General features: G+C 35.2%; 1 protein-coding gene across 1 annotated transcript in view; it reads right to left on the bottom strand.

Moving 5' to 3' along the window:
- Positions 1-4,588: 4,588 nt before the first annotated feature.
- LOC148661720 (attractin-like protein 1) overlaps positions 4,589-10,479 on the bottom strand; it is a 429,208-nt gene continuing 423,317 nt past the window's right edge. The window contains exon 29 of the mRNA XM_088635864.1: positions 4,589-6,208. Coding sequence (XP_088491990.1) covers positions 6,084-6,208 — 125 coding nt within the window. The 3' untranslated portion in view covers positions 4,589-6,083. The remainder of the gene's footprint in view (positions 6,209-10,479) is intronic.

Here is a 10,479-nt window from a genome sequence, read left to right as displayed (position 1 = left end):
GTACAATTTCATTTGCTGTCTGGGGTGTTCACAATCAGCATTTTCTTCATGACAAGATGTTACAGCCAAACAATCATAGCTCTGAAGAGTAAAAATATCCTGCTTCCATGTACTGCTCTTTTAGGACTGTAGGTCTCTGTACTGCATAGACATGACACTTGGACAAAAGCACGGACAAAAGTTGGACCCAGGGTTCAACTTACCTATTTTAACTGCATCAGGCCAGAGGGGGGATGCATTTCATTCATGGTCATGTACTTACATAATAAGAAAGGAGTGTACTGCTGGACAAACACCCCTGTGGAGGAAGCAAGGACTGATACTGATACTGATACTCCTTAGAGCACAAGGAATTATTTTTTCATCTGCTAACATCATGTGTAAATGAAGTACAGTATAATGGCAATCTCGCAGCAAACAGTGTAAGTAAGCAGAAGTTTCTCTTTATTACTTAGAACTTTCAAAACTTTTTTCCCATATTTCTAACTTTACATATGCCCATATGAACAGAGAAATTGTGTGAACTGCTCTTCATCAATACAAATTTCAACATGTTTTTGTGTGTGTATAATACTTCAGTTGTGGGATTTTTCAGACAAAAATGTCAGATCCTATATATTTATATACAAATGTGGCCATTTTACAATTTGAGTTTCAAGACACACATGGAACTAAAAAAATGAAAAAACAAAAACTGAAACATCAAAAATGCAGAACAATAACAAAAGAAGTGTAAATATACAAATATAACTCAGTCATTCTCCCATATACAAGACTTCAAAGTGACAAATTTTACAGGCTAAACTTGAATTTCCATTAATCAGTGCAATAGATTGCAAACGTTTACAATAATAGAAAAAAAAATCCATTCTAGTGTATTTATACAGGCGGGTGAGCTTAAGTGCAACTTAAGCTAAAGTGAAATGATTGTGGGACTGATACTTTTCAGGTAACTGAAATCCTGTCACCACCTTTAAAACAGCTTAACAATGAAGGAAAAATCAGAAGGATCTGGTTTGAATGATCTCAGGTTAGAAATGTTTTATTTTGGCCCTTTGTACAATGCATCTCTAATAAAACTAGTTTATCAGCAAAACTCTAATTAAAAAAGAAGACTTAAAATTATTTTTTTATGAACTGAACATTTGAGTTGCAGTGGAATAAACTTGTTCATAGATGTAAAATACAATCTTTAAAACATACCATGTAGCATGAAAGTTTGGGAAGTTGTCTGAGCACACTTAGGGTAGATGAATCTTAACTCAAGCACTCATGGAACAGTCCTTCCTCGTGCTTATTTACTGTACAGAGTCACAGTTGTGCACATCATAGTTAATGTTGAGCTCTGCCATGCATATCATTACCTACTCTTTCACATTATTGCTCTTTTTAATTTCCTTAAGCCAGGACACAAAGACACCTGTATTGTAGTTAAGATTTAGAGTCTAATGAGATAAGCAGAAATATATGCACACTTACAGTACATGTACTATACATATACATGTGGATTAATCCAGCAATGAATGAAAAACAACTGGATCTTTACTTACTCAAAAGAAGCAGAAAACACAGCCTATCATTATTTCTACATACTACTCATCACAATTTATAGGACAATGAGCCATAGACCCCATAGGTTGATTTCACATGCAGATCATTGCAGTGCTGTTTTAAGATGTCCACTTAAATCTTATGAAACTAGTGGTCAGATTCTTTCTGATTTTGGTAGTTCTTTGTTTCCTACAGAACCTAACATTTCAATACCTTATCCTATGAATTATAGCAATGCATATCCATAATTATGACCGATTCAGTATTCCCAATATAAGGTAAAGTCAGAATAGTAGGCCTTTTATATTGCTGAATATGAATATTCTGGCAAAACCAGCTGGTTTGCTGTGATTAACTGATAATTCATTCAATCACAAAATTACAGTAAGTAGTAAGGTCTGTACTGGGATCAACTGGAAGGTCTGTTGTTTTGAGTAGGCCATCCCTGTATCAACATCAATGTTGCATCATCTCAGGAGATCCAAGACTGGAAATGGTTCGCTGTTCACTGTTACATATCATCTAACAAACCTACTCCACAGTGGCCTGACCAATGAACAGAACTGTCAAGTTCAGCCCATGTTATCTATGCACACTTGGTCATTAAAGTTATGGGAAGTAGTGGAAAGTGGAATGGAAATGGAAAGTGGAAAGCTGAATCTATTTTCAGAGTCATGAGAAGAAAAGAATAGGACTTTCAAACTACAGAGACTTTCAAGTTTGGTAATGAAATCATTCACAAAAAAAAGTGTATTAAACTTTTCTTTTCCTTTACTATAAAGTTCTGTGGGAGCAAAGATAAATATGGTGAAGAATTCTGGATTAGCCTATTCCTTGTGATTATTATAATGTATAATGTCATTTTAATACAAAATGTTTAACACAGTTAAACAGTTAAACAGTTGGATAGGAAGACATCTGTAAATGTACAAAAAGCCTTACTCAGCAAGAGAAAAATGACAGAATAGCTTGAAAACCATGCTTCAGAAACAGGGCATTTCATTCCTACACAAATAAATCCAAAATCTTCTAGTGGTTCATTTTATGTTCTTTCAACTAGTTAATTAAAAAGCTGTGATAATTTATATTGAGAGGTAGTAACACAGGATGCTTATACATGAGATTCAGGTTAATACATTTAATTTGTCTTTTATCGTAGGTCTCTGAAAAATATTGCCTCTATTTCTGAATTTTGGTTCTGATCCGTCTTTTACAAATATTGGTAGAATGAACAACAGAACGAGTACAGGAGAAAATAAACAATTAAATACACTACAGAATCTTGAAAAAGTGTGGCTTTTTCACACACTTTCCACTGCAAAGACTCCACTGACCTACACGTAGAATTAAATCTGAGCCCATTCTGTAAAAACTATGATAATGTTGTTATTCTCACGGTTTAAGTGCAACAAAGAACATACTTCCCTAATACTTTTTGCCTTTTAACTTTCAGAGGTACTGTAAAAATATGTTAATCTGCTCAAACAGAAATGTTTGTGGTAAAAAAAAATGTCCTCTGGTATCACACTAATCAATATATCAAAAAGTGTTTATTACATTTTAATATATCTAATCCAAATATAAGTGTTCCTCAAAACTAAACAGAGCTTACAAGACAACTTCCAATCAAATCGAATTAGAACCATTTTGCATCTTTCTATTTACAGTAGGATGATAAGCACAAAGTATAAATCTCTAATATTCTGATATAAGATTAATATTAATCGAGGTCATACATGAAAAGGGGGGTTTGCTCATACCTGTGCATAGACAGCACTGTAGATTGCCTAGGGTCTTCCCATGCCATCTCAACTACAAAAAAGTAGCTTTGCTACTCAGATCTATCTCAGATTCGGCCAGAACAGTTCACCTTTTTTCATTATATGACTAATATTTTTTAACTTAGAGAGCCCAAAAACTCTCCAAGGAAACTTTGACACAGTTTGGCAATGCCCTGGCACTGCCGTGGCAATGAGCTGGTATGGAATGGCCCAATTGCAAAGTAACAGTAGGCAGTGAGACCTGGATTCTGCCAAGGCAGCACCCATTTTGAGAAAAACTCCCAACTACGATCTTACTGTAGGTTCAAGTTTTCTCACTTCATTTCCTGATTGTAATAATATGTGTGAATGAATGTCTGAGGGACAATACCACAACACAAGACTGTTTAAGTCACAGTGCACCCTTTAAGTTTTCTACCATGGCAATTTTTTTTTCTCCAAATTGTGACATTTGAATCTATATTACTCATGCTTAAAAATGCAGAATGTATTAAAGGGCATGCTTTTCATCAAAAAAGAAGTGAAAGTACTTAAATGCGATTAACATTTCAGACACCTATGCAAAAGTTTAAGTGACTTTTTTCTAAATGTAGTAAATATTATTTTCTAGCTACTATGAGACAGACAGCACCATTTTTATATTATCCAATGTAATAATTTTATATTAATTGAATTTGGTTGACTTTATGTCCTTCTGGTGCAGTGTTTTTATTTCTGTCTTTTGTTAAGGAATTATTCTATTTAAAATATGAGGTATGATAAAGACTGAGCTATTTCCAAAAAAATCACAAGTAACTTATGCAGCAACCAAGAAAAAAGTTAAACAATTACAGAGCTATGGCAGCCATCGTTTTCTCTTATCTCTTTCAATTACATGAGGTAATTTTTTCAAATATTCCAGTATTACTCCTGTAATCTAGCCCAATACCCACATCCATGACCATTTTCCATGTATGGTATGAAGAAACCTCTTCAGCCTAATTGGCGATGACTCGATCCATTCATTTGGAATAACTAAAATGAGTCCGATTGTGCGCTGTATGAAATACCACATAGAAACATTCATAACAATCCATTTGCCGCACTAAATTAATAATTATTTAAATGTGATACTTTGAATCTTTTTCTAGCATATTACCTGGTACCAAAATAAAACTAATTTCAAAGGTATGATCAAGCAAAATAGAGCAGGTTACTTCTCCTTCTATCCAAACATTCAGGTACTGTATATTCAGGGTTTATGATATGTACAGTACTTTAGAGTAAAAACCTTATTTTATTATATTCTTTAAAACCATAATAATAAACTAGGACATACGGGTTTATCATCATCAGATATGACACTATTAGGGCATGCATTGGAATGCCTCTGTAAACAATTGAAAATAGCATAATACCTTTGTGAATTAAAAAAATGGTTTTCATATTTCACATTTAACTCTACACACAACACCCATATGAAGAAGGTAATATATTAAGTATACACTTACACTTTACATTAAGCATGTAATTACTTAAGTATTTGTGTACTTACATATAATTACAATGTTACCATACATAGTTTTATTATAAATAATGTATCATTTTGGTGGCATATGCAAGCATACTACTGTCATGATTATTTTATATTAAACTACACAATATGGGCTAAAGTTGCTCATACTGGTAAAATAGTATGACTTTGTAACCATGTGAAATACCATTGTAATTATGAATAAGTACATATACATTTACTAAGTAATTACTATGTAAATACTCTGCAGCTAGAGACAGAATGTAAAGTGTTACCCACATGCCTTTGTGCCAGTAGTATGCAGCAGCATCCAATAGTGACTAAACCAGCATCAGCTGCTATTCAACGAACTGAGCTAACAACACAGCTGTTGGCTCTCTTAAAACAATATTATTTTCTATTGCTACATTTTACAAACACAGCCAATGTTGTATAAAAACGTGAATCCAACAGATGGTCTGAGCTATAGAAGAATGAATGCTGTGTAGTGAACTGACTCAAATGGCCATCATCACTGAGACTCATGAAGGTGAAGAACATGGGAGCTGTTCTCCAGGTATAAGATGCACTGGATCCTTACGCATCTCTCAAACTGGCTGCCACCCCAATGATCACAAATCTACACAAAGTGAAGGTGAGCTCAAGCAAATTAAACTCAAGGACAGAGAAAGCACTGGATCTGCAATTGTACTGGGCTTTTCCCCAACCTTCCTAATGTTAAGTAACACTTCCCAGCCCCCTGCTCCAACAAAAATATGTGAATCATCTATACGGTACCTCTTCTTATTACCACAAAGCCAAATGGAAAATTCAAATACACTCTAATTTTACAACAAGCATACTTGCTGAAACATCTATGGCCTAATTCATTTAATTGTTAAACTTAATTTTAGGATACAATTCCTTTTTGTAGTTGTTTCAGTAAACAAGATGAGGTGACTCTATGCCAGATATTGCAGCACAATACAAGATCTGCTGGTTTGATTTGTTTGTAGTTAAAATCCACTTCACACGAGGTCTTGCTGAAAGCCAATTTCAAAGGAAGGGTGGTGGTTGACGTGCTGTTCCTGAACACTACTGGGTTTAAGCATGAAAAAACCAAAGGCATGTCATTACCTAACAGAATGTCCTCATTGGCCTCTTCAAAAACAAGAGGCTGTGGTTATGACTTTTCTGTGTCCAAAGCCATAAAAAAGAACACAAATGACACACTGTACAAGTGCATTTTGTCCACTTGCTCAAACACAAGTCCCTTGGTGTGCAGGCGGGGGCTGTTTCCGATTCTTTAATCCCAAACTCTTCTCCTTGCATTCCATGGCCTTCTGCTGCGAAGTGTCTATGAGGGCACTGGCGATGGCGATACCTTAAGGGAAAAAAAAAACAGCAGAAACAAGTGATTAACTTCATAAACAAAGACAATGGCAGTGGCCCTATGCCATGTGTCTGAAAAATGAGTGGGATGATTTTAAAAAGGTTAAAGGTCAGTATATATCCCACTTGTAGCCCCATCCCATCATTATGAATTACCTATTCACTAATTTTGAGTTTTGAGACCACAAATTTCACAATCATTTTGATCAAATGATTCGATAGATTACACATCATTCTCCTCTTCCGGTGTGGTTATCACTTCTCTAAAGAAGGTTGCAGATTTCTATAGTGTCTATTTTCTTATACTTCTGTGTGCAGCTGTATACAGCAATGAAATAGAACAGATCCAACTGCTGTTACAGTAAAATCATGTTGTAACAAAACCATGTTCTCCCTTGTGCTATCTTTGGAAAATTTAACATTTTCACTTGATTCATATGATATATTATTCAGACACAAAACTGGGGGTTCAAAAAACTAAACTGCATTTTTTATAAAGATTTAGGCAAATGATTGCTCTTCATTATGAACTGTGCCTGTGCCGTTCAATTATATATTTTTTTAAAGGATTCTGAAGAGCCATTCTTGGGAAAAGAGCAGCAACATTAAAAGTCAAAGTTTAATGTCATAAAATTAATTACTTGTATTTTAAATGAACATTTCATGTTAAAAATAACTGCTTCCAGTAAAATTGTTTAGCCTATCCTTCCCTTTCATGTATAACATTAACATTTGATGAATAACATTTCAACATCAAGGTTATAGTTTACTTTTATTTTCAAATTAAACAGGGTAACATTATACCCTTGTGTACGCAACAATCTTCAATGACTGCAAAGATCACTTTCTTATATTTCATTTTGTGGCTTTAACAATATCATTAGCCTTCCCTTCTTATTTTAAAGAGCAGAAATTCAGAGAATTCATGCTACTTGACAATTTTGGATGTCATACTGAAAGAGAGCTAGCCTCCAGTCTCCTGGCAACACTGTTATAAGATGAATACATTTTAATGGTAAGTGTTCTTAAAGCCACAAGGTCAGAAGGTCTTATAACTCATAAATTAGTGAACTGAAACAATTATTCTATTAAAGACACTTACAAAAACTGCTTGACCATGGCCCTTGAAAACCTATATCTGAAAAACAATGCTGTAAGATAATATTACTGGATTAAAAACAAGAATAAGCTATTTTAGTTAAGAATAAACTAAAAACTAAAAATATATTACCATTCAAAAAGAAGTTGAGCATATACACATGTGTACATTGCATACACTGATATATAGTCTAAACACTTTTCGCATTTGTTTTATTGACTCATAAGAATATCCAGTTAAATACCTAAAGGTTTTGCAATGTGTATCAAGATATAACCAGATTTCAATTTCTTGTGTACATATCCATCTCGTATGAAAAGGGTACTGCAGTGTCAGAGATGCTGAACCAAATCTGTACGAGTAGCATATTTGCTGTCTGTCCAGCTAATGCAAGTACATTAATACACATTGAAACCAATTCTTATTCGTATGGAAAACCTATTGTATGTTTTGTTATCAAGCAATGCTTATTTGTTCCCTGAAACTGCTGAAAAAGAAAGAGGTGCTGGTAACATTAGATACTGACACAATGCTAAAAGCTTTGGTACTTGTTCCTGCTGTGTTAAAATTGAGGCTGCTTGAACGGTTCCTTCAGCGGTGTGAGGCTTTTAGCAGTAATTACAATGCAAGGCATATGTGTGAAAAAAGTGAAAATGGGAAAGCTGTTTTCTTCTTTTTCTTCTTAAAATGCCCACATAGTTGCGTGGTTCTTAGCCCCAACGGAGTGATGTCTTCAGCAGTGTAAATGTCCTTGAAGGTCAGGGTGGAATCTAATTCTTTAACCCTTTCATTTTTAATCACAAACGTCTGACCTCAATACAGAAACCAAAGCCACAATATCTGAGCTCTAAGACTCGTTAATGACTTCAGGTTGCTTGAGGGAAAAGACTATCAAGATGGATGGTTTATGAATTCTCTTCTGGAATTCAGTTCTTTATAGGTGACCTCTAGACATTTCATGTGTCTTTAAGGTTTGTAATCCCATGTCCCAGTACTTCTTCTAATAGCTTTCATCTTCTAAAGGAATTTCTTGCTTTATGATCCATGATGTCTACTGTTTGTCATATACAGTATATAAAAACCATGGGGTGGATGCAATCTACTGTACCGATTCACAAAAAAAACTATAATCCATATTGGAAAAGGACAAGATCAGGAGGGAACATGGAAAATTCAATGCAATTGATTCCCAACCCCTCAAAAAGTGTTCAATTAATCTTTTTCCAACCTCTTTAAAATTAAAACTGTCCTTTCAAAGTTAAATCAGCTTGGCTGGATGCAATTCATGCTCCTTGCTATAAGACTCACACACACGGTGCACAAAGGTTTCTGTCAGACGTAGCGTAGCGTACTGAAGCGTGTTAGCATGCTGTTTGAGTTCTATTAAAACCGGGTCACCCCAGAAGATCATTTTTCAAACCGTCACACAAATCATCTTATGAAATACACTTATTGTGTTCTCCAGGCCCAGTACAGTTCCTTGTTATCAAAGCAATACAATTAACTGGAGGAACAATTCATTATTTCAGACTGCAGGTCTAAAGGAATTTCATTTACCGTGTCAAGATGATGCACAGATGCTCTAGGCAAGCCGAATTTACATCAGAGAAACGTTTTGGATGAAAAAAGTAAGGCACTTGAAATATTTCTGGCCAGGTGTACCTCTGTGCAGCTTTGTGGGGTGGGGGGGCATGTCTTTGTGATTCTAAGCAGTTGAATACTATTCTACAGCCGTATGTACAGTATGCATTTGCTCCACCAGATAATAAAATCATGTCATAGGTCAAGGAGATTTAACCATCCTAGTGGTGTGGAAATCATAATTTGATTGATCAAAAATATTTTCTGGCTGAACAGTTTAATCCAATTCTGTGTAGCACAGATGGTTTTATTTAATAATCAAATAAGGATGCACAGGATTTAAATGGGAGTAGTCTGTGGCCATATTAGTCTGTGGCTATATTAGTTAGCAGACAGCATTAGATATTACAGGGTATAATCAGATCTTGAGTCAGATTTGTTGGTTAGATACTTAACCACAACAACATAGGACAGTCACTAATGATAATCTATGGCTGGCTCACTTTTGTAACTACAGCTAGCTAATGAGGAGGGTTGGTACACAGCACAGGACAGGAAAACATTCAATAGAACAAAAAGCAAAATAACTCTGCCAGTGCCTGTCTCAAAACACAGCATGCTGTACACAGTGCATAAGGAAGCCTCATAACAAAATGTTTAGCACAGTAAGTACAGCAATGGACCTCTATTCTTTGAATATACACATAAACTGCATAGTTATTGTTGGATTGTTAACAGATACCTTAGAAATTAAGACTACACTGTTGCTTATTGTTTGCTAGTTGTAGTTGTTTTATAAGAAAGCTTTGGATAAACCGTATCACTCTCAGAGATGCTATTGGTAGGAGCATACAATTTTTCTCTTCTCTCAGCAGTTTGTTTGCAAAAAACTGTTTTTTTTTAACAAAGACATTCAGGAAGGATTCCCCCCCAAAAAGTGTTATCGTGGCAAATTCCGAGAGATCAATGATTTTGAGGCTGAACTGTTTTGCACAACTGGTTTGCACAACATAGAGGACAGTGAGATCCTAGAGCTGGAGTAGAAAGGAATAGGGGCACAGAAAGAAATATTGTAATATAGAAATATAGTAACGGGTGTGTGCACACTACAGAAGAACTGAAATTAAAGGGGAACTGCAGTCTCGGTTTCTCAAACCGGTTATTAAATCTCGGTTACAAAATTAATTCATTGATGTAATAGAACAAATGTGCAAATTTTGAATTAAGCACAAAATCGTGAACTTTGTGAAAGTACTCTAAGTCACCAGGTTGTCGCAAACTTCCATTCTCATTCCCACGGATTGCAATGTGATGAGGCCCTTCCTGCTCACTAGTCATGGTAATGACTAATGTAATGCGATGCACAAGCAAATTAAGTACAGGTTGTGCACAGTTAACAAGTAGTATTTGCTGGCAAACTGTCTTGAAGTCAAGACCAATATTTCTATTGGATTAAAAGAGATGTACTGTATTCACAAGCCTACTCGTTTACAATGTAATAAGGCCGCTTCATGTCACCGGACGTTTTGTTACCTGGTTCTGAATCAGAATATGGCACTATGCATACCTGGACAGTTTTGTGA

Source organism: Lepisosteus platostomus, chromosome 6, assembly GCF_059453375.1.
Source record: "Lepisosteus platostomus isolate fLepPlt1 chromosome 6, fLepPlt1.hap1, whole genome shotgun sequence".
Taxonomy (NCBI): domain Eukaryota; kingdom Metazoa; phylum Chordata; class Actinopteri; order Semionotiformes; family Lepisosteidae; genus Lepisosteus; species Lepisosteus platostomus.
The sequence above is the reverse complement of the archived record's forward strand: the minus strand, read 5'-3'. Positions and strand labels throughout refer to the sequence as shown.